Raw genomic sequence first — 27,241 nt, forward strand, 5'->3', positions numbered from 1 at the left:
CGACCAGCCACTTTCTATCGGCAATGCAGCGTGGGTCGGCTTACACCTTAATTAATTAACGGACTCCTAAATATGCTTGACAAGCCACTTTCTTGTTTTGTAGTCGTATATTCTGTCAGGCTAGTGAGCTACAAACATAATTTTTGTAGTTACTCTGAACCTTATAGTTCTCTACAAATATAAGTAACGTCTGACTCAAATTAATCATTTTATTCATGTGGCTTGTCCCAATCCGATATGTGATCATCTTGTGAATGACAAACCTTATTGTGGATGGAAATATAGTTCTTAGTCTACGGGATATATTCCGCCGGGCTAGGTGGCAGCATACAAGACAAATACTGGATTAGTGTAATCCTGATACTAGCTACTAAACGATGCAATAAAAGGCTTCTGTTCAACAGATGCAAAGGCCGGATTATATGCCCATTTCAAAAAAAGAAAGATATAGTGTTAATCTCAGCAACATGCATAACGACAACGGTCTCTATTTGTGTGACTTTCCTCTATACTTTGGTCTTCAGTATCGTCCATTATCCTTTGTTGTTCACCATAATGACTCAATTCATACCTCACTATGAATCCACGTCTTAATCAAGTGTGTTCGGATCTGTGTAATATTACTAAAACTAGAGTTTCTGTAGTCCAAACATACTTTGGTCTTCGGCTTGCTTCAGTGCTTGTAGTCATTGCTATGTGGTCTACGGATTTGGATGTAATTCTTATTATTTCTAGTTGTTGTTGTACTACCATGATTGAAGATGAATAGTTTGGATGTTTCTCGCAAAAAAAAAACATAGTCAAGGCACACCTGCAAAAAAACATAGTCAAGGCACCCCCAATTATCCTTCTACTTACCCTATTCTCTTCGTTTCCTTCCAGAAAACCGCCACACCATTGACGTGAACATCATTCACATGGAACATCTACCATTGGACCATCGAACATAATAAAGCACCTCAAACATATTAAAAATCACATCAAGGTCCATGGACCACCGAACGACCATTGACATCAAGGTCCATACTGGAGCCGTCCTGACCTTGTCGATGACTGATAGGAAGTCTTCATGCGCGTGCCCTAAGGACCAGCCCGAAGCTGCAGTTGTCCCCTTTGAATCTTTGAATTGATCTTAAGAACCCGACACCAAATATCGACATTGCGTACGCATGATGAGAAACTCTAACCTCGCCGTCCCATGGAGCTGGCAGGAATCTACGTACGTGCTCCTTCTAATTAGTCCCAACGGACAAACATGAGGAGGATCAGAGCCCAGAAGACTGACTCGAAGAAGGAGCGCCGCCATCCATCGAAACGACGCCCCTGCAAGGACTAAAACCCTATCAATCTAATAGCGGAGTCGAGACACCAGGATTCTTCTCCCAGCCACTGACCGCTAGAGTGATAGGCGGAGGGGAGGCAAATCCATGTGCTCTCCTTGGGAGAGAGGAAAGAAAGGCCTTGAAAAAAAAGGAAGACTCCTACCGTTGGTCCATCTGTTTAAGAAGACTTGTGTAATAATAGATGTGGGTGGAAGAAATACAAATGTAAGATAAACATCCCCAATCTGCTAACCTTCTTAACATGTATGGACCCATCAAGTTTGTTCTAGAACATATTTTCCATGGCCTTCCTCTATTTCGGCCGTTCCTATAGAGCCAGGCCCAGGCCTACTTTGAGGTTCGTGCGGGCCAGGTTTTATATGCAGCCTAGGCAACTAAACGGGCTGAAAACTGCCCGCTCGGGCCTGGTTGGACCTAATACAGCCTACCAAACGCATCTTGCATGTTCATGGTGTGGGTCTTTCCTGGCCCAAACACTCCATAGTCATCGCCTACCTCTGAGTTTAAAGTAGAGTTGTAAAACGTGACTGCTTTGTAAAAACTGGACTGGACTCCATCTATAACAATATTCATCGTATTTTGATTTTCTTAAACAAGTCGTTCTTGACATGATATCTCAAGCAAAGAATGGCATCCTCGGATCTGAATCAGAAGTGAAGCGGCATTAATGGTTTGGTTCTTTTTAACAGTCAACGATACATTAATTGTTCATTAATGCATGACGGACAATACATTAATTGCCCAATGGACAAAATGTTCCTAGGAAGAGCAAGCCATGGGTCGGACAATCTTCGAGTCCTTTGCCGCCGCGACCGTCGAACTACCAAGTGGGCGAGAAGATCCTCTCACTCGCCCAAGGAACAAGAGTCGAGCGTTGTCAATCCGAACAGTACTTGTGCCGAGCCCGAACTCATAACAGATCAAGTTGACCGCTCCTATAAGTTTGGGAAGCTGTAGAACACTTGTTTTTAAGTGGTTGCATAATAGCTATAATTTTATGTTGCTTCTTCACCATTCACGCATCTTCAACTATGCCTAAACTCAAGGTCAACTTTTCCTACGCATCAATACAAGGTATTTTCATCTTGTCCTCCATTATTTTATGTGAAATTAGACATCACAATGTAGCAACACAAGGGACTAATAAATATACTTTAGCAACCACCATGTGCATGAATGAAAGAACTCCAAGAAGTGGAGGAAGTGAATTGCAAATAAATACACATAATGGACCAAATTTGGGATGATACTAGACAAAAGGACACCGACATGCATGTGATCGGGGCGTCAAACATATTGCATGGTGCAGTTCTAGGTTTTCATGGACAATCACGTGGTAATGGCGAGGTCAGTACATCAGGGAGAGACACGCCATTTCACTCGCGGTGCCCTCTTTCAAAAATCATACACTGAAGATGGAGGGACCGGCCTCCTACACTATGTAGTTCATGAATTCCAAACTGCGTGGACGTGCCACTGACCTATGCGGTGGTCCACCTGTCATGCATTTAATCTTTACCTTCAAAATTTGAAATGCTTAAATATTTTGACTAAAACATTTGATTTATGAACCATTTGAATCTTTGAGCTCTATGAAGTGATATCATTAAAACAATAACAACATTGTACTTCACTGAACAACACATAAAATCTAACCCCTGTAAATACAATGTTGCCTCCCATACTGTGTTTTGACATCACCTCACAATTCCAAACCCACTATTTGCTAGTATCGGTGTTCGGCTTTGGTTCGCGTCGCCTTTCGCATGCATAATCCACAAGCATGCATCTGTTTACCATTGATCAGTTGGCAAAACAGCGGCGAGTAGAGGATATGCTACACTCCTAGGTGAGAAAGCTCGACGATAGAGATGCATGTCCCAGGCAACAGCGTTGACTAGCGTAGGAGGCATGACAACGGGTCAGCGGGAGGAAGGGGATGGAAGAAAGGAGAGGAGGAGAGGGAGAAGACAAGGCGTGGTGCGGGGCGCTCGATGCTTGCTGACAACGAAATCCACAGGCGGCGGCGTGCTTGAGACACTATTGGAGGTGATGCGGCGCAGGGAAGGAGCTCAGCTACAGGCCGAGGCGTGGGCGTGAATGGGGACGAGAGTCAGACCCGAAAATATTTAGGCACGAAATTCAGACAGGAACATGAGAGGGAGTTGGACACAAAATATTCAGGCCTATTGCATTGAACCCATCGCGGCTAGATTAGGTTAGAGTTTTTTATTTACATGAGAAGTCATGAATCGGGAACGATCCCAAAATATTTCTATAGTTTGGGCCTAATCGCGGGAGCAAAAATCTGAAATATGTCGACACGAAATTTGGGCTGGATACGAAACATTTTGGTGGGAAAATACAACGGAGTTACACGGCCATTGGATCTGACTCTGAGATGTCGGGATCGGTGGATTGGGAGGTCATCCCTTGGAGCCCTAAGGGGCAGATGGCCGTCTGCGCTGCTCTTCGACGCTCCCGGAGGAGCGAGCCGGCAGGAATCCATTGCCCAAATGGCGCTCGGATCCGGGGGCGGTGGATCTTGGCGCGCGACCGGCCGCGGCCTCGCGAGGAAGCGGTGACCACCACATGATGCGACCCTGGCTGTGCCGTAGGAACCGTTTATGTGGCGCCTCGTCCGTGTGGCGTTGGTGCCGAAACGGTGGCCATATTCGCCTCCATGGGTCGCCGCTAATTTGAACATCTGCTCAAATCACGTTGGCATGGATCCATAGCAATGCACACTCCCCTCATATCAAATCATCCATCAGTCAAAAAAAAAAAAAGGAAACGACGCGTACGTACGTGCGCGCAACCACAACAAACGCATGCGTGCGTACGCTGCACACACCCTTGACTTTGGTATACGAGCGTGCATGACATCAAGCTAGCTCGACCGCCTTACGTGGATTTTGATGGCTCGCGCGCGCGTGCAGGTACCACGAGTTCGACTATGAAGAAAAAGAAAAAAAGGTACCACTTCTGGGGTCTACTTGAGCGAAATTAAACTTCCGGTCTTCTCCATCTCAGCATGCAAGCACCGGTGGACAGGTGAGATGCTCATTTTCACAAGCTGCACTGTGTCAGGTGTGTGGTTAATCAAACATTCGCTTCTGTCATCTGTGCGTGCAGCGGCTTGCAGGCTTTGATCCATATTAAATTCAGACTCCTAGATTGCTTGCTGGCAACCATCATCCTGTCAGGCATCTTTGTTTTTAAACCTTCTGTCTTCTGTCAAATTTTTTTTAACAAGCTTCTGTCTTGTTTGATCTGTGCACCCAGCGCAGGTAGGCTTTAAACATAATTTGAACGAACTTCTAAATATGCCTGACCACCCACTTGCTCGTTTAATAGGCTTCATTGTGTCAGGCTTGATGTAATTAAACCTTCTAACATGGGTCATCGATCTAAGATCTCTGTAATGTAGCGGGGGTAGACTACACACTCCTAAAAATGCCCGACCAGCCACTTTCTCGTTAATTAACGGACTCCTAAATATGCTTGATCGGCCAGTTTCTCCTTTTATAGTCGTATCTGTCAGGCTCGTGAGCTACGGACATAATTTTTGTACTTTGTCTGATCCTTATAGTTCTCTTCAAAGTAACACCCGACTCAAATTACTTGTTTTGTTCATGTGGCTTGTCCCAATCCGATATCTGATCATCTTGTGAATGACAAACCTTATTGTGGACGGAAATATACTGTTAGTCTACGGGATATATTCTACCGGGCCAGGTGTCAGCATATTAGACAACTACAGTGTGCCTAATAGCTTTAGTGACGTCATTTTTTCGTTGGTTGATTCATGTTTCAATCTCATGTGATATGTGATTAGTGTAATCCCGATAAACGATGCAATAAAAGGTCTCTGTGCAACAGATGCTAAGGATGGGTTATATCCCCATTTCGAAAAATAAATAAACGATATAGTGCTAATATCAACAACATGCATGACGGCAACGGTCTCTGTTTGTGTGACTTTCCTCTATACTTTGGTCTTCAGCACCATCCACTATTCTTTGTTGTTCACAATAGTGACTCAATTCATACCTCACTATGAATCCACGTCTTAATCAAGTGTGTTTGGATCTGTGTAATATTACTAAACTCGAGTTTCAGTAGTCCAAACATACTTCGTTCTTCGGCTCGGTCCCGTGCTTATAGTCATCGTTAGGTGTTCTACGACCTAGATGTAATTTTTATTATTTCTAGTGTCCCTTGTACTCAACTCAACCTCACTATGTAATTTTTATTGTCCATGTCATCTCCACTTATATTTATTATCAACATGGTGGGAGTAACAGGATTGGTAACGTCACATATACCTTTGCACAATAGATGATTTGGCACTTAATTAATGAGGAAAGCGAAGATTGTTGTAACATAATATATTACCATAACATCACACGTACCAAGTCAAAATGAGTCCGTTCCATAACAAATAGGGTCCGTGGCGCTAAAGTAAGCGAGCGTGCAGAATAGGTAATCGTACGCACTGGCCTAATTAGGCTGGCAGGTCGCTCCACTTCTCCCTACTAATTAGTTTGTTGAGGGTAAAACTGGGTGAAGAAATAGTAACGGAATTAATTTTGTTACCATAGTATGCGCTGGTCAAGGTACGCCCCGCTAATTAGTTAGTTGAGGGTAAAATTGCTTGAACAAATAGTAACGGGATTAATTTGGTTACCAACGTATGTGCTGGTCCATGTATGCCCTGATTCAGAAGTCACCAATTGTTGGCAGTAAAATGGATAGAATATGTAGTAATGAAAGAAAATACTTTACCAAGCAAAAAGATCCGGGTGGTTCGGCCCGTTGGCTCTTAAACCTAGTAAAACCATGCTAATATCTAGTAACGAATTACTATATGTGCCTTGCTCACAAAGTTGGTAGTAAAAAGGATGAAGTATATGTAATGAAAGAAAATGCTTTACTAACCAATACAGTTTCTAGTAAAACCATGCTAATGTCTAGTAACGAATTAAGATGTGTGAACTCTAAAGACCTGTCTTTTCATTTGTAAAATGAAAAGGACAAAGTAAATGGTAATGGAAGAAGATGCTTTACCGATTGATACATTCACTCCATGGCTCTTATACTACACGCTTGTAAAAAGACATGTTAAATAAAGTAGCAAAATTAAATTAGTTACCATCAGGATGCAACGTCTCCTTCCCGCATTCACATTACTCATGCTAGAGACACAACTTGGTACATATAGTAACAGAACTAAAAAGGTTACTGTCAACATGCAGCGTCACCTGCTTTTCATTCTCAAACCTCAAGGTGGTAAAAAAACAGCGTCATCTGTGTAGCGTTTTCGTTTCCTCCGCTAGAAAAAAACTGCTAAACATAGTAACAGAACTAAAAGATTTACCATAAGCATGCAACCTCCTCCACCCTTCATTCTCGTTTCGCACCCCAGTAAAAAACTAGATAAATAAAGTAACTAAATTAAAAGATTTACCATCTGCATGACGTGATGGGGTAAAGTAGAGAATGGTGTGACTAAGCAGGCAACCAGGTGCGTTCGGTGGGTCTGAGCGTAGGATAGACTACAATGCCCTCTGGCTCACTTTAGCGACCCTAGTTGTATGACACTACACATATGTATGACCCTAGTTGTATCCACTATAGAGGTGGTAAGATAGCCTGGTAATATATGCATGTTGCTAGTCTAAATTATTCTTCACTGTGAGCAGTCTTACTTAAACAATCCAATTGTTCACACAAATAATTTACAATACATACTCATCCAATCTCTATTAAATTTAGCATCTCGAGTATGATCAACTGAATTTTGCATATTTATTTTGATAACATAATGTATCTTATATGTCATACCTATTTGTTTACACAATTTAGTTTCTAAAGTGATCTCGCTGCAATGAGCGGGTATCCTTCTGGTTACTCTTAAAGTTAACTGAAAACGACCTATTCTTCAGGGCATGACTGAGTTACGACCTATTCCACTGCCCCTTGCCGGTCGACATACTACGCCATCATGATCACGTTTGTCCATGCCATCCCACGAAGAAATCACTACGATGAGCCGGCCTAGGTGAAAGCTGAAATAACAGCCGAGTCGTGGACATCACTCACAATGCATGCCTTATATGCTACAAAATGATGAAACCAAACGTTGGATAATCTACAGTTCCTTGCTGCCACTCGGCATGAAGCTCTGTAATAGCCGCGTCAGGTTTTCGTGCGACGATCCTCCTTTCGCTACGGATGCATGAGCTCTCTCCCCATAATCCTTGCACTTTTTCCTCCTGTCCTCTGCCACAGCCCCATCGCCCATCAGCTCTGACACTGCTCGCGCAATGTGCCCCCGCATCACGGCCCTGTTGTTACCGGACGGCATCAAGGGCACGCCGACCCCAAGTACTTCCACGACCAGCCTCTCGTTGAGGAACTGGTCGCTGAAGTGAGGCCACGTCACGACAGGCACGCCGTGCGCGATGGACTCTAGCAGGGAGTTCCACCCACAGTGAGTCATGAAGCCGCCTACGGCGTGGTGCGACATGATGGCGAGCTGAGGCGCCCAACCATGCACTATGAGTCCCTGCCCTGCCGTGCGTGCCTCCAGGGCTTGGAGCCACTCTTGCACTTCTGGCAACGCCGTCTCAGACTCCTTCACCACCCAAAGGAACGGCTTCTCAGAGTCCTCGAGGCCGTGTCCAACCTCGTACAGCTGCTTGGGAGGCATTTGCACCAAGCTGCCAAAATTGACATAAATGACCGTGCTCTGGTCCATCTTGTCGAGCCAAGCGGTGACCGCGCTATGGTAGACGGCCTCCTTGTCCCGCCGGTTACCGAGCAAAAAGGGCCCAAGCGCCCAGACAGGCTTGCCAAGTGCCGCTTCGTAGGAAGTGATGAACTCTTGCTCGAGGCCCATGAAGGTGTTCATCACGGCGCCATCGGATGAGCGCATGCCCTCCCGCGCCTCCTTGGTGAACTCCTCCCACTCGGGTGTGGTATAGAAGGAGGACGACCATGTCTCCTTGGTCATCTCTACGCGCATCGGCATGCCCGGCACGACGTACGACGTGTCGTGGTCGCCCTTGCCATACGTTGCCACGTTCAGGTCGCATAGCGAGTAGAAGATGGAAGGCACGTGGAAGAAGAGCCGCGGGACCCCGACGCTCCTTGCGACGCCGGCTGTCCACGGGTTGCAAGCGTCGGAGATGATGCAGCTGGGGCGCCGCGGCAGCGCGCGCACATAGGCCTCGAGCGGCCCGGCCAGCCTGTAGAGGTCCAGGAACAACCGGAGGAAGCTGTCGATGCCGGCGGTGCTGCCAGGGGGCAGCCCGTCGTCGGCCGGCGGGAACGGGAGCTCAACTATCTCCAGGGGCAACATGGCGCGCCGCGCCCTGTCGGCTACACCCTGTAGACGCGCGGCGTTGACAGGTGTTGTAACGAGGCTCACTCTCACACCGCGTCCCGCGAGGAGGCAGGCAAGGTCCGACATGGGGATGGTGTGGCCCTGCCCGATGAGCGGGACGAGAACAAAGTGTGGCGGAAGGATTATGGATGTCTCTATCGCCGTCGCCGTCGCGGGCGCCATTGTTGACGGTGCAAGAAAAATAGACTGCAGTTGAGATGTACGGCCGGTATGGAGCTGTATTTATATACAAAGCGCGCGTGTGCTGTATGTCAACAAGTCGAGCTGCAGCGAATGCCGTGTATATACTATATAAAGCGATCCACTGAGCTGATTCATGCTCTCCAACTCACAAACTTTCCAGCCATTAACGAAAAAGGGTTTCCTCTCGCTTTATATATAAAGCAACCATCACCGAACATACTAAAACCAGCCGATACAAACACTCACACCCATGGATGGATACAAGGATGCTGAAAACAGCAACACCACTGTAAAATACAGTAACATCCTCTCCTTTCATGGCGCTTGGTAGATCTACGCTTGGTGAGTGGCAAGACCAATAACTTGATCACTTTTCCTCGTTGTTCGTCATGTCTAAGCACCACTGGCTGGCTGATCAGTGAAGTCTTCTCTGGCATGTGCTGCTTGCCAATCTGCACCTGATCAAAATTAAGACCCTTAAGATTCAGCATCCCTCTATCTCAGCCAAAACTTGTCGAGCTTTTTCTGGGAGTCCATTACCCTTGTTTTAGTACCGCTGATCAAACACTTTGCAATACTTAGAGATGAAGAAAGGAGTTGACCTGCCCTGCTTCGGTCACGGTACACCATCTTCTGTCAATAAATGGTGTCGTTGAGCTGCAACAGTAGTGCGATCAGGTCTTTGTGTTTGAATCTGCCCCACTCAGCATGATCGACGAGTACATGCTCAGATGGATCACCTCATCGCAGCTGGCTCCAACAGAGAAGACCCATTGCAGGACTTCAATGGTTGTTGTACTCGGCTCTTACACTGATGAGGGTGGACGAGAGTGGAAAGGGTTTCCCTGCTGGCAAATGCATAATATTGCAGCAGATACTGTACTATAGGAATGATTTCCCGGTGTGGCAATTCATGCAACTGCAACAATACTATCAGTCTGTCATTATACAATTCATGTATACTCTTCACTTCCTTGTTGTTGGTATTGCTTAACAACCTGCCATGATGTATGTGGCTGTCAATTTGTTGCTGTCTGCAGCAGCAACCGATGAGAAAGTCATACATCACACACCTTTTTTTAGAAAATGACACATCACACCTTGATTGAATTTGTTCACACACTCGACGCACATGCTTCTGGGTTGGTCCATCACCAGAGAGGTGTGGTATCATATCCTGCTTCCTCTTCAACTAAATAAGGTCACGCCGTTAGGGCATAATAACATCACCAAGTGGTGGCCCTCATTCTGTATGGTGGTGTCTACGGCGCAACGCATGAAGCTCAACTTGATCATATAGGTAACTTTGCGGTACATCAGGCTTTGAGTGTGACAGCCGAGTTTTCGAGCGTAAATCTTCCCTTCCGAGTCAGGTTGTAGTGGCGATTAGAGCGGACATGTGGGTGCACATGTGAATTCGTTGCATTAAAAATCCATATAATCAAGCATCCACTTTCATCGGAGGCAGCGATAATGTTATCATATCTCCTCTGGTCGGACCGATCCGATAATGTCGGGTATTTATCTATCCACTTGCAGCATGACATGAAGACATCTCATCCATCCTCGGTGTATTAAAACCTCGGTCAGAGGTGAGAATTACACCTCAGATCGATATCCGATGGATTTGCACTCTCACATATGTTTGAGCTGGAAGCAATGGGCTTGAAAAAACGAATCCATTTTCCTTGTATTCCCTCTCCTCATCTTTCAATCATTGAAAAATATAAACAAAAAGCCACACTGTAGATTTCTAAATTAGAATCTGCCTTATCAAATTAGTAAATTAAACTATTTTCTTCAAAGCAAGCAAAAATTTACCAAAACTACTATACAGCGGTGACATACCTCGATTCCTTCAAGTTGAATTTGATCTGTTGATGTATGATGCTGCTAAAGCGCACAAGCAGTCGTTGTCTCGTGATCTCTGATGGATTCAATCGCACGAAGTGAAGTTCCCTCTCGACATCTCAAGCCTCCATGCACCCTAGAAGCGAGGGGCGGCGGCGCAGGGTCATACCGATCCACGAGAATGCCACGAACGAAATTACGAGGAGGATAGATCGATATAGGAAAGTAACTGCTCGATCGCACGGCTGATCTGACATCTACAACTAGCGGCCAAGGCTCAAACGGTGCTTTCCCATGTTTGGGCCTTTGGGCTAGAAAGTTGCAACGTTGGGCCATAATCAAGTTAGCATTAAACGACAAATGGCAATATACACTGTATACATACAAACTACTCGTGGCACTTATACTATGGTTCGCTTGGACAGAGCTGTAGCTGACCCAGCCTGGAGTGTCCTGTTTCCGGATGCGGAGGTTGAGAACATAACTTCTGCGACGTCGGATCATGGTCCGATTGTTCTGTCTCTCTTGGCGGGAGAGGATATGAGAAGAGCACCGAATTTTTTTAAATATGAGCTAATGTGGGAGAGACACCCCGAGCTACCAACCTTCATTGAGTCCGAGTGGGGGAGATTGAATGCTGGTTCGTTGGTCCAAGAAGTACAGGCAAAGCTCAGAAGTTTGGGCGAAAATTTGTCCAGCTGGGATAGGAATACTTTTGGTCATGTCAAGGGAGACCTGGAGGTCTTAAGAAGTGTTCCGGGGAGAGTGGGACCGAGCCACTTGGAGATAAAAGTGACAAACAGGCTGGTGGAGATGTACCAAAGAGAAGAAATTCTAGAAAAACGAAGATCAAGAGTGGACTGGTTAACACATGGTGATAAGAACACGAAGTATTTTCAGAGAAGAGCCGCGTTGAGGCACAAAAAAACCCAGAATATCTACGTTTGCAAAACCTGACGGACAGTTGACAGAAGACGTTGACGAGATTGAGTCGATGGAAACTCAGTTCTACAAGGAGCTGTATACTTCGAAAGATTGCAATAATATGCAGGATGTACTGGAGGCGGTCCCAGCAAAAGTAACAGGTGATATGCGAGCCCGGCATGATGCTGTATATTCTGAAGAAGTGAAGAAGGCGTTGTATCAAATGTACCCGACAATGGCTCCGGGTCCGGACGGTTTTCCGGCCCACTTTTTTCAAAAACATTGGGCCATATGTGGAGCTGAGGTGACGGCGGTTGTTCTGAAGATTGTAGAGGGAAAGGAGAGTGCGGAAAGCATTAATCAAACTTATTTGGTGCTAATTCCAAAGGTAAAAGACCCGACCCTTCTTTCACAGTTTCGGCCAATAAGGTTGTGCAACGTCCTATATAAGATAGCATCAAAGGTCATTGCTAATCTTTTAAAGGAAGTGCTTCCAGAGATTATTTCTGTAGAACAGTCAGCTTTCGTCCCTGGGCGTATGATTACTGATAACATTATCGTTGCCTATGAGCGCTTGCATTTTATGAAGCGCAACTGAGCTGTCAAAGACCGTCATTGTGCACTCAAGCTGGACATGATGAAGGCTTATGATAGAGTTGAATGGGAGTACTTGAGAGCGATCATGTTAAAGCTGAGCTTCTCAGAGAGATGGGTGAAGATTGTTATGCATCTTGTAAGCTCTGTGTCCTTTTCCGTTTTGCTTAATGGCAAGAAGTTGGAAGAATTTAAACCGAGCAGAGGTATTCGGCAGGGAGATCCCATCTCCCCTTACCTGTTTTTGTTAGCAGCAGAGGGCCTTTCGTGCCTCTTGAAGAATGTGAATCAGTCATCTCAGATGGGTGGGATACAGGTGGCCCCTTAGGCACCGCCAGTTAAGCACCTTTTGTTTGCAGATGATAGCTTGCTGTTTTTCAAAGCAAATGGTGGAGGGGCGATGGAGGTGTCAAACCTTTTGGAAACTTACTGTCAACCATCCGGTCAGAGAATTAACCCAATGAAATCTACTATATTTTTTAGCAAAGGTTGCCCAGCTAGTGTGAAAGAGGAGCTTAAAACAATATTGAATGTCCCAAATGAAACTCTAAATGACAAGTATCTAGGGATGCCTACTGACGTAGGTGCTTCTAAGAATGGGGCTTTCAAATATCTAAAGGACAGATTGTGGAGTAAAGTGAAAGTCTAGATAGAGAAAACTATTTCTTCTGCAGGGAAGGAGGTGCTGGTGAAGTCAGTTGCACAGGCAGTGCCGGTATACTCAATGTCATGTTTTAAACTCCCTAGAGGCTTGTGTGAGCACCTGAACAAACTCATACGCCAATTTTGATGGGGAAGCAAGGAGGGGAAGAGAAAAGCCAACTGGGTATCTTGGCACACAATGACACGACCAAAGTTTATGGGAGGACTGGGATTCTGGAATTTTGAGTTATTTAACCTAGCTCTCTTAGCGCGTCAGGCATGGCGCCTGATGCAGCAGTCGGACTCACTTTGTGCCCGTATTCTAAAAGTTATATATTTTCCGGACTCCAACATACTTTCAGCTGAACTTGGTGGACACCCCTCCCAGGTATGGAGGGCAATCTTAGAAGGCTGTGATGTTTTGCTCCAGGGTCTGATAAGGAGAGTCGGTGATGGTGCAACTACTCGGATATGGAAAGATAATTGGATCCCTAGAAACTGGACAATGAGGTCGAGAGCTTGTCTTTCGGCCAATCCACCATAGCTAGTGAGGGACTTGATCGATAGTACGGATGCTTCTTGGAGGAAGGACATGGTGGAACAGATGTTTGTTGCTGCTGATTCAAACATAATTCTAAGGATCCCTTTAAGCACAAGAAGAATGACCAATTTCTGGGCCTGGAGTCATGAGAAGAATGGTGTTTTTTTGGTACGCTCTACATATCGGATGCTAGTAGATACAAAGAGGAGAAGAGAAGAATGGCTTGAAGGAAGGGCGGGAAGCTCAAACTATGAGGCAGAAGCGAAATCATGGAAATCGTTGTGGTCAATGGAGGTACCAGGAAAAATTAGAAATTTCCTCTGGAGACTTGCAAAACACTCAACCCCAACAGAAGATGTGAGACTTCACAGGAATATGGCGACCACAGATCACTGCTAGATATGCGGGGCGCAGGACTCATGGCGCCATTCCCTATTGGAATGCACTATGGCTCACCGCGTGTGGGCTCTTACAGATGATGACATATCGTCTCTTTTTCAGGATACAACAGAAGGGAATGCCAAGAGATGGATTTTTTCATTGATAGAAGTTATGCCGCATGCACACTTAATCAAAACTGTTGTGACGTTGTGGGCGATTTGGTGGGCGCGCCGCAAAGCAATACATGAAGGAATTCTTCAGAGTCCTCACGCCACCAACTCCTTCGTTATCAGTTTTATTGCGGAGCTTGAAGCTATTAATGAAACAAATCAGCAACAGCCTCGTCAAGTGACTGTGGCATCAAGGAGTGCAGATGCGAGGTATGAATGGAGGGCACCAGCTCGTGGCATGGAAAAAATTCACGTTGATGGGGGTGTGGCGAGAGTTGGGAATGGAGAATCATCAGCAGCAGTGTGTCGGGACCAGGATGGCACCTACTTGGGCTCTTCGGCATTGGTTTTCAGCGATATTCACGACCCAGCGACACTAGAAGTTCTCGCATGCAAAGAAGCTATGGCACTTGCGCAAGACCTCTCATTAAGGAGAATCGTTATTGCTTGTGATTGCAAAACAGTGGTGGAAGAGATACATAAGGGATCGGCTGGCTCTTACAGTGTGATCATTAAGGAGATTGAAGGTTCAACAAGGGATTTTGATAGTTGCGTTTTTATTTTTGAAAGTCGTGTTTTGAATTTTGAGGCTCATAGTTTGGCCAAGTTTTCTTCGTCTTTAGCAGTGGGTCGCCATGTGTGGTTGGGCTTACCCCATGACCCGTTTGTAATTCCTGTAAACCGAATCCCGTCTTAATAAAGTGTGGGTTTACCGCTAAAAAAAGTACAAACTGTTAGAATAAATCCGAGGCATACCGTCGATCATCCGAGGACCAAGCAATCACACGAGCACGACACCGAGATTTGTTAACGAGGTTCACCGACATGGCTACATCCCCGGGGCTTGACTACGGGCGCTCCTCCCCATGACACCATCACAATACCGCACCCCGGCCGCCCGGGCGCCGGCACACGCCGCCGGCTCCCCCGCGTGCCCGTGCTATTATGCTGGCATAGGTTATATCGTGTGTCTAGCCCCGCTATATATGAGAGGCCTAGGATACAAGTGTCCTACTAGGACACGACTCCATATCCTGTCTACACACCGTACGATTCCAAGTCCAACTGTAACCTAACTTGTACAATAATATTCGACACAATTCTAACAAACTCCACCTTGGCGAATATTCTCCACCACCTTGAATTCGTCCATGCGTCGAACCTCCATGTACATTGGACTTGAGATACGTCATGAGCACCGCTGCTACTCCCAGACTCCATGTGACTCCACCTGCAACTGTAGTCCCTTCTTGTCTTCTTCACAATCAACACTCGAGCAAAATTAAGTTCCTCATTACTCTACCTTGTGCTTCCAACTTCCGGAGAATCCGTTCAACGCCATCACACACCGACCACTGTCTGCATGAAAATGAACAATTCACATATTGGACGCCACATATAAGAGTTACCTGAACTCAACGTCACCGCTCTTTCTTGACTGCTTGTCTGAAACTTGAAGGAATTTCACCGTTGCTTGTAGTCACCCCGAGTCAAATTTGCAGTTGTCTCATCACATGTATGACCACCAGAGCCCTGGCCCGTCTCCATGTCCCGTGCTAACCGCACGCCTCGCCGCTATTACCGCGTCGAGCCTCCGCTGTCCCGGTCGAGTCTCAAAGGTCGCGAACCCCACCACTCAAACCCCTACTGCAGAGAACCACCGATCATCACCGACCGATGCCGAGTATCACGCCTCCATCAGACCACTGGGCCCCAGTCCAATCCGCGTGTCTCTCGCTATCCCGCTGAAATAGGCTTCGACTCTCCGAATTCTTACGCCGTAGCCCTCCATCAGCACAGAGTGTAGTCATCCGTCAGACTCCAGCTCCACCTTCAACATGACTCTATGTAGCTGCGCTATGCTACCCCGCGCTCCGTCGACTTCAAGCTCTCTTATGTGTGCACCATCTTGAATCAACCCCGTGCCATAGTCTGTCAAAGCCGCACAAGCCCTCAGGCCTGCACCACGTGTTTCCACGCCCCAGAAGTCGGCCACCATCAGCATCACGCTCCTATGTCGTCGTCGCTGAAATCACCGCCGTCTTCTGCTTTGACCGACATCCCCGTCGATCCGTCAGACAGTCCAGTCCGACCCAGCCGAATTATCCGACTGCAACCATGCCCCATCCTGCGTCGTGTCCGCCCGCACACCTCCGTGCATTGCTTGACGCCCTGTGTATGCATGTTCCCTGCACGCGCACTCCAGACTCCTCCAAGCCTTATGCGTATGTAGTTGTCCTTGCCTTGTCGCTGCCCATTGTAATGTTCTCAGCTTGCTCCTTGGTACCGTCCTTAAGCACATCAGCAAACCGACCGAAGAAAAAAAACATGTCCATGCAACATGACCGTAGAGTCTAAATTGCACAATCCCTTCTCTTCTTCCTTTAATTCCCTTTGCTGTACCGCTCAACCAGGACTTAAATCATGCCTGCCATAACATGTACTTGCAGCAACGACTCAAACTTGGACTGTTTTTTTTTCACACAAATCTCACTTCGTACGTACAACCCTGCACGTCTTGACACAGAGCTCCCCAGCCTCGCGCATAGGCCTGGTGCGTCCAGCCCCGCCTGGGCCAGCGTGCCGCAGCCAGCCTGGGCCGCTGCTCTACAGCGCCAACCCACATGGGCGCCTAACCTGCGCCAGAGCCGCCGTCCGTACGCTATGTCACGAGCTTCCATGCGCACATGCCCTCGATCTGATCTCGCCCAAACTTCATACACGCCGCCGCGATCTAAGGCTGTATCTCGCCGAGACTCGAAACATCGAGGATTTCCGCTGTACGCCTTGCTCCACGTGCGCCCGAGGGTTTCTGCACGCCAACACGCGTCTGCCGTCAGCTTCCGAATCGATCTGCCGATCTCGATGCTTGCCTACGCGCCTGTCGTCGCTTGCACGCGCTCTGCTGCACGCACCGCTGCCTTCCGATTGCTTCCTAGCAGAACTCCCGCCGCCCATCGATCTTTTCCGGTCGCAGGTCTCGACCACTAACCAATTCGACGAATTCTACTCCGATCTCTAGATCAACAACCGCAACCTCAAATCGAACCTTGCTCATGATACCACTTGTTAGAATAAATCCGAGGCATACCGTCGATCATCCGAGGACCAAGCAATCACACGAGCACGACACCGAGATTTGTTAACGAGGTTCACCGACATGGCTACATCCCCGGGGCTTGACTACGGGCGCTCCTCCCCATGACACCGTCACAATACTGCACCCCGGCCGCCCGGGCGCCGGCACACGCCGCCGGCTCCCCCGCGTGCCCGTGCTATTATGTTGGTATAGGTTATATCGTGTGTCTAGCCCCGCTATATATGAAAGGCCTAGGATACAAGTGTCCTACTAGGACACGACTCCATATCCTGTCTACACACCATACAATTTCAAGTCCAACTGTAACCTAACTTGTACAATAATATTCGACACAATTCTAACACAAACTACTCGTAGAACTAGCACGTTAGTAACGAGATATTATAGGGGGGCCAACGCGGTGGGGGTGTCTGACCCCTGCTCGCCCCCCCCGCCCCCCCCCCCCCCCCCCCCCGTCTCTGCCTCTGAATAGAGCACCAAGGAAGACAATCAGAATTCACTAGGTGTCTTTTCTAGTTTGAAGGCATTTAATTTGTTTTGCACTCATTTTAGCATTGACATTTTCATTTTTAATGAATTATTATGAGAACTGGTTCTGGACTAAACCTCATGTGTGTGACCCCCACCCATGGTTCTTGTAACCTTGTTGCCTTTTGAACATTAATTAATACTATTCAGATGGGCCATCGCCCTTTGTTGCATGTTCAAAAAACATTATTCACCAGTTATGAATTTGTTCAGAGAATAAGGACAGTTCTGCACGTGGCGGATGAGGAATCTGAGCATGCCTACTTGTCCAGGTTTTGTGTAGTGTTGTGTGTCGTTTGTGTTTGTTCAGTAGTGGTGTGTGCAGTCTGTACTGAATTTTGGCTACAAAACGCTACTATAATCTTTCATATTAAACAACTATTAATAACTGACAATTATTAATAACTGACATTCTATTTTTCTTGCACTTTTTCAGCGAAATTTTGGGCCATGTCATCATGCTACTATTTGTTACGATTTTTTAAAGCACATGGGAGAGAAGTAGAGTGTATCATCCGGGCCTCTATTTTGAGTGTCACAGATCAATGAGTGCCTTATTTTTTCTTCAAACCAAGGTCGGTACATTCCCTCGCTTGCGTAGAACAGACAGCTAAAAATTAATCAAAACTTACTTGCAAATAGTAACCCATCGATGTCTTGCTTGTGCATGCTTTCAACTCCTAGTGCCGTAATTATGTAATGATTAGTTTAGCGGGTCAACAGCTTTCTAATGATCCTCCTAACTACCTGCCTCTGTTGTTTAGTCGCAATGGGCTGTCGTGTTCATCGCCCAATTTCAAACTATATTTGCTAAATAATAGCATGTTGATTATGAACAGTTTTTGCTACGCTAATGATTTTCTCTAGTCCCTTTAACGTGCAATCCATATGTGTAATGTGCTCCTGCAATTTGTTTGCTACTTATTTTGTTCTTTTGTCCCTCTATTCAGTTTCCCTCTTGGCATTCGTTTATATATCATATGGGATGCATGGCTATTTGTTTATCCCTTTAGATGTAAGCATTGGCAAATATACAACACATGCTTCCCGCTGCATCTATCGAAAGCATCCTATGCAGAAGGACAGTCTTATGTATTTAGTATATGTCTGCTTCATTTCAGAAAAGAATTGACATAGTGAGTAACCACATAAAGGGTCTCAATAGGTGCTGCAAAGGCGACTTAAGTATTTAAATTGATTTACATGGTTAGTGGGGAGCTACTGAGATAATTTGTAGGATACCATGCCAACATTGTCTGGGTAAAATGTGTTATTGTGTGGCTATGGAAGTATACGGAGAATAGCCTGCAAAACTTCCACTTATAGGATTCTCTTTTTCTCTTATCCATGGATGCTCCACTATTAACCTTGAACGCATAAAAGAAGTACCTTTGCATTCATTGTAGACATTCTCTCTGCACTGGCACATCCATAGGATAAAAATCACAGCGCAGTAGTTCGTTGAGAACCACTCCAGTCCCTGTCCTATCTTGCACCACAATTTATCTCCTCTGCTTACAGCAGCTCAGTGATATATATGGCTCAAAATCACAGCGCAGTAATTGGTTGAAAATCACAACGTAGTAGTTGGTTGATCCTTCACTAGTTGGCAGTTTATACTTAGACCTTTTATGCTCCCTAGCATATTAACATCTCTAGTTGCGACGGTTAAGTTGGATGCACAACTGAGGTTATCCTCTGGGTACATTAGTAGAAAACCGGGCTTTGGTCCAAGCCAGAAAAGGGCATTAATCCCGGTTCACTCACGAACCGAGACCAATGGGTGCATCAGTCCCGGTTCGTGAGGCCAGGGCGCCGGCCGGGCCTCGGGGGGCATTGGTCTCGGTTCGTGAGGGATTTGAGGAGCTGGAGCTTGACCACCCTATAGGTGAAGAGGAGAATCAGCTGGTTAATGCTTTGAGGAGTACATGTCTATAGAGGAAGGAGTACATCAAGCTTCCAAACTGGACGCCTCCTCCTCGTCCTCCTCCTCTGGCGAATCAGGGCACTCCGCCTCCTTCTTCGGCTCCTCCGGCGCGTGAGGGCACTCCGTCTCCTCCTTCGCCTGCTCCGGCACGTCGGGGCACTCCGCCTCCTTCTCCGGTTCCTCCGGCGCGTGAGGGCACTCCGTACTCCTCCTTCGCCTGCTCCGGCGCATCGGGGCACTCCGCCTCCTTATCCGGCTCCTCCTGCGCGTGAGGGCACTCCGCCTCCTTCTCCGGCTCCTCCAGCGCGTGAGGGCACTCCGCCTCCTCCTCTGCCTCGTCAGCAACGGCAGAAGATAGATGCCGCCGCTCCGGCTCCTCCGGCGCGTCGGAGCACAGCGCCACGTAAGCAGCGACGGAAGAGAGACGCCGTCGGTCCGGCGGCTAGCAGTACAAGCAGAGCGGGAGGCAATTCAGATACGTCCATCTCTCAAGGCTCCAGAAAAATTACCATATGAGAGGACCGAGAAGGAAAATGCGGAGAACTGTGAAGCCCAAGTGAGGGACTTTTTTGCAAAGAAACTTCCACCTCCAAAGGGGACGATAGATCCGGTGAAAGCGAGGCGCACTATCGATGCCCTGAAGCGACCACCACCGCCTCCGCCGGATTCCAACTTTGTCCGCTGTCTTAAACAGACATATGAAGATGCGCGGCGGTCGGGAAAAAAGGTTAGCAAAATGAAGAAGTGGGAAAAAATTCCCTGGCTCGGCTAACAGGCGAACCAATCGTGCCCCCCCCCCCCCGCTCAAGGTGTCTAGCGATATCGTCGCTAATCAGCCGGGGATGGTGCCTGGTACCAATCCCGCTGATTACCTGAGCGATGATATAGAGTTTGAAACAATGGAGGTGGACGAATTCAGATACCATTACGGGCAGCCTCTCGTCAAACCTGGTCATCCTCCTCTAACAACGATGATGCGAAGATCCCATGAATGGTACATGAAAACCTGCAGCGAGTCTAGGAAGGATACTTTGACGCTGAGAATTAAAGAGGAGCACGACCTCGTTGGAATGGATCTGTTGTCTGTTGAATTTGACGAGTTATTCTAGTTATACAATCAAAAGGCCCTTGACAAAACACTCGTGACTTGCTACTGTCTGTAAGTACTATTTTTGTAATTAAGTCTCTATATATAGCTCAGCACTTTTATTGCATGTATATGTAATTATCTCAGTATATTATGAAAATTGAAGATCGTCGAATGTAGTAAAGCACAAATCTATGACATTGGGTTCATTAACCCAAATATCTTACATGCATGTACGGTTCAAAAAAATGTCACAATACCGAGGTCAACTTGCTACAATCTTTGCTTAAAAATCAAAACAAAGATAAAATACACTTTCCTTACAACTTCAAGTGAGTGTTAATGTCATGTGCATATTCAATTTCCCTTATTACTCGAGGTTATAGTTATGTAATTGATGATTTATGCATGCGTGTGCAGGTTCCACTTTATTCTCCTAGAGATTAAGCTTGACGAGGGAGTAGTAACGGTTTTAGACTCGAGAAGAAAAAATCCCCAGGACTATGCGGACCTGACTGAAATGCTCCATAAGTAAGTTCAATCGATCATTATCGCACCATATCGGCAATTTTGTTCATTTCCTAATATCAAGTAATTATTTTCTTTATCTAGCACGGTTTGGAAAGAGTTCACCGTAATTGTTCCGGAACTGCCGAGGGAGCTGCGATCTACACACCCGAAAGTAAGTACTAGTACCTAGTTCCGCGCATCTCCCATTGATTCTAGCTACTTTCATCAATACTATTTAGCATGCTTGCTTATCAGTTTGATTGACCTCTATTTCTCGTAAAGTGCTTGTGGTAGGAAGCCGGGAATGATTTTTGTGGATACTACGTTTGCGAGTTCATCTACAACGCGACGGCCTCTAAGCAGGGCTACTCTGAAAACAATATGAAGTCCGTAAGCAAAAATATTCATAATTTGATTTTATTACCATCATTTGTGTTGAGTTTCATTCATATACATGTATTGACCCCCTTCTTCAAATTAAATCTGGCAGATGCGGGATGAACTCGTACCACATGATAGCATATGAGCAATTCAAGAGGATTGGCGGGATTCTTTCTTGACCACGTCATCAATAAAGCCGGAGAATACCATGTGAAAATTAACCTTAGATGTTACGGATTGTAAGAGACCTTATATTGTATATATGTAGCTAGTAGTGTCGCATAGATATACGAAAACTTGTTGTTCGACAAATCTCTCGGAGAAAGAGAGGTCACTCCTCTCTGTATATGTTCATAACGATCTTGTGTAATTAATGGTTCCTTAATTTACTTACTAGCTAGCGTGTTGAGTTCTCTCTATACGTATAGTAGCTAGCGTCGACCAAGTACGGAGATAAAAGAGGTCACTTCTCTCTATTAGCTAGGTAACACAATATATGAAACCCTTAAATTAATCCTCCAAAACCCCCTAGACACCCCCCTTCAAAAAAACAAAAACCACTGCTTCTGCCAGCTGCTGACGCTTGGATGCCTTTTGGTCCCGTTTGATGTTACCAACCGGGACTAAAGGTCTTTCTGCCTGGGCGCCTTGCAGCGGCCCCGTGGAGCCCCTTCTGTCCTGGTTCATAAGCGAACCGGGATTAAAAGTTTTGGGCTTTAGTCCCAACCCTTTAATCCCGGTTCCAGAACAGGGGCTAAAGGGCCTATGGAACCGGGACAAATGGGCCATTTTTTACTAGTGTTAGCATGCTAAGTGTTAATTGTTAGATTCATCACTAGAAGGCGATGTATGAATGAGATACATCGGGGATACGAGTACACAACCAGCATAACAAAGTGATGCTGGTGGTAGGATAGGAAGCAACATTGGTACATCCAAGTGGCCTGATATGGCAGATCGCTCTAATTGTGCAATCTTTGTTCTCTCAAGATCTGCCTACACATGTCTCATGTGTATATATATACAAAAAAAAGTTAGACATAATCACTATTGTGTGTCATCTTGTGTGTGGCCAACACTGAGTCATACATGTATTTGCGAGAAAAGACTGCTATTCATTTGCCTTGTGTACCAAATCAACATGCATGTTGTCGGTGTCAAAACCGGCGGATCTCGGGTAGGGGGTCCCGAACTGTGCGTCTAGGCGGATGGTAACAGGAGACAAGGGACACAATGTTTTACCCAGGTTCGGGCCCTCTTGATGGAGGTAAAGCCCTACGTCCTGCTTGATTAATATTGATGATATGGGTAGTACAAGAGTAGATCTACCACGAGATCAAGGAGGCTAAACCCTAGAAGCTAGCCTATGGTATGATTGTTGTATGTTGTCCTACGGACTAAAACCCTCCGGTTTATATAGACACCGAAGAGGGTTAGGGTTACAGAAAGTCGGTTATAATGGTAGGAGATCTAAATATCCGCATCGCCAAGCTTGCCTTCCACGCCAAGGAAATTCCCTTCCGGACACGGGACGAAGTCTTCAATCTTGTATCTTCATAGTCCAGGAGTCCGGCTGAAGGTATAGTCCGGCCATCCGGACACCCCCTAATCCAGGACTCCCTCAGTAGCCCCTGAACCAGGCTTCAATGACGACGAGTCCGGCGCGCAGATTCTCTTCGGCATTGCAAGGCGGGTTCCTCCTCCAAGTACTTCGTAGAAGATTTTGAACACAAAGAATAGTGTCCGGCTCTGCAAAATAAGTTTCCACATATTTCCATAGAGAGAATAATATTTACACAAATCTAATCTGATGACGTATTCCGTAGCATGACATCACACCACGGCCAAGCCTTTATTCGAATCGTTTTTACTCCCACACCTCAGCGCATTTTGCGAGGTGGTTTCCTTGGCACGTCTTGTCAAAGCAGAGATCGTGTCCCCTTATTCCGGGATTCTCATCAATACGGATGTGGGTAACCCAACTGCGCCATTTATCACGGCGCTTGGGAGATAAGCGAGTTTTACCAGGCTGGTGGGGACGCTTAACCGCATCCGCCCATATAAGGGGATAAGGATCCACCTTTTTACCTACGCCTTCTTCCTCCTTTGCCTATCCATCTTTCGCGCACTCGAGCTTCATCGCCCAAGCCCGCACTTCCCACCTCAACCTTCTCCAGCCATGTCCGGAGCGGGAGGCAAGTGGATGGTCTCCTCCGTCAAGGAGGGACACATAAAAAAGCTGAGGAAGGCCGGATACTTGTCTGATGACATCACGCACCGGCTTCCCGAAGAGGGGCAGCTCATCCCCACCCCCAGGCCCCATGAGAGGGTGGTGTTCCTCCCTCATTTCCTCCACGGACTGGGCTTTCCTCTCCACCCATTTGTCTGGGGGCTCATGTTCTACTATGGCCTGGATTTCCACGATCTGGCCCCGAACTTCATCCTTAACATCTCGGCATTCATCGTCGTGTGCGAGGCTTTCCTCTGCATCCGCCCCCATTTCGGTCTTTGGCTCAAGACTTTTAATGTCAAGCCGAAGGTGGTGCGCGACACCCAGGCGGAGTGCGGAGGTGCCATGGCGGGCAAGATGCCCAACGTCCTATGGCTCGAGGGCTCCTTTGTGGAGTCCCTAAAGGGGTGGCAATCGGGGTGGTTTTACATCACCGAGTCGCGTGATCCTGAATGGATCGCAGCCCCTAAGTTCCGGTCCGGACCCCCTACGCGGCTCACGTCCTGAAAAGAGACGGGCCTGTCGTGGGGCAACGAAGGAGAGGTGACTGGACTGCAGACATGCATCCAATCCCTGGTGAACAAGCAGCTCAAGCTTGTCAATGTAGTACAGGTTATGCTCGTCCGCCGGATCCTCCCGTGTCAACAACGGGACTTCAACCTGTGGGAGTTCGACCCGGCGCAGCACCAAACTCTGAGCAGGCTCTTCGACACGACGTACGAAGATGCCTGGAAGGTGCTATTCAAGGGTGCCAAGGCTCCCGCATCCGCTTCCGAGGATCGCGGATTCAGCACGCAGCGTCAAGCTAGTGCGGTAAGCTATTTTTACCTTTTGCAGGATGTTGGTTTTCCATAGTTTGACTCTATGCGGGATGTAAACTCTCTTACCTTTGACAGGCTTGGCAGGTGAAGTCCGGACCGATTAACTGTTCGGCTCCTTTGCCCGAAGACCCAGCCAATGCTCGCTTAGCGAATCTGCTGGTTCCGGCACCCTATGTGGTGCCGGAGAAGAAGGCCAAGAAGAAGGCCACGGGGACTCGAAAGAGTGCCCGGCGTCTGGAGGTGTCGGATTCATCATCCGACGAATCTGAGACGCACTCCTCCCGTGAAGACGAGGAGGAGGAAGAAGAAGCCTCTCCCCCTCTAGCGGGGGGAGGAAAGAAGAGGAAGGCCGCCCCGTCCGGGGAAGCCGAAGGGTCAAAGAAGAGGAAGACCCCTCCTCCGGACTACTCCACCGACGCCGATGATGGCAAAGAGGAGTGGCCGCACAGGGCCAAGCGCCCGTCGAAATCGTAAGTATTCGGATACCAGAGTAACTCATAGCATTCCTTTATGGCACAATCTTTCCTTATGTCGAATATAATTATGCAGACCGCCCAAGGCCGGACTTGACGAGTCGTCGAGCGGCTCCCTGGATTCATCGGACGTGAATTCACTTCCGCCCGCCACCTCCCCCCGCACTACGAACGACGCCGAAGTTGCGTCACAACAAGTTCCGGGTCAAGAGGAGGTGGTCCTGAAGGAGCCGCAAAGCAACCTCTCGGACTCCAGGAGTAAGGGGGACAAGACCCCCCAGGGCTCCAAGTCCGGCTTTGAGCCGGACACCACGCCGGAATCGTCAACGGTTCCGGACCGTGGTAGGCGAACTCCTTCCAAGAGGAGCAAGCCTACTGAGCCGGCGGCCCCCGCCCAACCGGAGGCGCCGGACAATCTGCTGGAGGTGCTTAAAGGTGCCTCCATCGACGAGGAGCACCGTACTATTATGAGTGCGGTGATCCAGAAGGTTCAGTCCTCCTAGAGCGGACTGACTGAAGTTTGCACCAGCCTTCTAACATGCTTTGAGGTAAGTAAAAATATGTAAAAATATTACCGCATAGACAGTAGCCCCTGACGCTCTGTTTGGCGTTCGGAAAGAAAAGCCGAATAGAGGATCTAATAAAATTCGCAGGACTCTAATAGAAAAGAGTCAATATGCGTATGCAGGCTTCGCTGCTAGCGACCGCCGCACTGACTGCGGAGGTGGGCGCCCCGAAGCAGGGCCTCGAGCGGTCCGAGCAAGAGCTCGGCCTTGCCAAGCGGCAGCTCGAGGAGAAAGAAGGTAAGAGATACCTTATAGAAAAATACAAAAAAGATGCAATTGCAAAAAATGACAGGATTAACGCGGCTTGTTGTAGGGGCCACAACTGAGGTAGCGACCCTCAAGCAGGCGCTGTCCGAGGCCGATAAGAGAGCGGCCACAGAGTGCACCGAGCGGGAGAAATATGAGACGCAGGTTGGCGAGGTGCGGCAAGAGCTCCAGGCTCTCATGAAAAAACATGAGAGCTTGGAGCTTGACTCGAAGACGCGAGCGTCTGAGCTCGCGGCGGCCATTGAAACTGCCAAGTCTGCCAAGGCCGAAGCCCAGAAGGCCCTTCAGGAGGTGGATGCTGTGAAGAAAATAGCGGCGGGTAAGGCTTTCTTTATGCAAAGCAAGCATGTGAAAGTGAATTACTTGTTACTTACCTGGATCCGGAGCTCTCCGGGAGCATTCGCAGATTTTCCCCGCAGCGTATCTGATGTCGGCGCATTCTACCGAGCCGAAGAAGGCTGCTCGACGGAGAAGGTGTTCTGGTCTCAGTATGCTGAGGCCGGACACCCTGTGCCCCTGAGCGACCAGCTGAAGCAGCTGGTCGAGCTCCACAAGGTGGCCGAACAGGCCATGAAGGGCCTCATAGTTCGGCTGTGGCCTGGAGAGGCTCTGCCTGGGAGCTACTTCGGACTGGTGCGGCGGCTGGTGGAGGCCTGTCCAAGGCTCGAGGTCATCAAGCGCTCCGTCTGCATCGAAGGTGCCGGAGGGCCCTTGCCCGCGCTAAGGTGCACTGGGGCAAGCTGGACGGTGAGAAGCTTGTGAAGGATGGGCCACCGCCGGGGAAATAGCATCGCAAGCCCGAGAACTATTATAAGGACGTTCTGAAGGGTGCCCGCCTTATGGCGGATGAATGTACCAGCGATGTAATTTTTGAGTAAACTCGCTCGTATTGTCCTGTGCGCTGAAAACTTGTTCATATGCGCTAAGCAATGCTTTTTAAATTTAAAATATTACCTTCTATGCGGCCATTTATCAAAATTGAGAGATGGCGAGTCGTCGGCTTCTGCCCCCATGCCACTAGTACTGGGGTGTTCGGGATAAACCTGAGCGCTCTTTTTCCCATGTTTGGGTCCTTCGCGGGAGGCACTCAGCACAACGAACAAGGCAATCGGACTATAATGCTTGAACACTCTCACTTTGCCATAGAATTCTATAATTTTAAATTTCGGCGAAGCCCCTAGTATTCGGAAGACCGAGTTCGGGGCGCTATCCACACCTTTGGCCGGACAAAGCCGACTCCTCGCTCGAAGCGGCATAAGTCTTTAGGGACTCGAAAAACCTCTCGAACAGCGACCGGTCTCGCGCTTCATC

The 27,241-nt window shown here is 47.7% G+C and overlaps 1 protein-coding gene across 1 annotated transcript; it reads right to left on the minus strand.

The window, feature by feature from the left end:
* Positions 1-7,202: 7,202 nt before the first annotated feature.
* Positions 7,203-8,931, minus strand: LOC125553338 (UDP-glycosyltransferase 73C11-like). Its single transcript, XM_048717139.1, has one exon. The coding sequence runs from the start codon at positions 8,914-8,916 to the stop codon at positions 7,498-7,500; it is 1,419 nt and encodes a 472-aa protein (XP_048573096.1). The 5' UTR covers positions 8,917-8,931; the 3' UTR covers positions 7,203-7,497.
* Positions 8,932-27,241: the final 18,310 nt, after the last annotated feature.

Source organism: Triticum urartu, chromosome 4 (genome assembly GCF_003073215.2).
Source record: "Triticum urartu cultivar G1812 chromosome 4, Tu2.1, whole genome shotgun sequence".
Classification (NCBI taxonomy): Eukaryota; Viridiplantae; Streptophyta; class Magnoliopsida; order Poales; family Poaceae; genus Triticum; species Triticum urartu.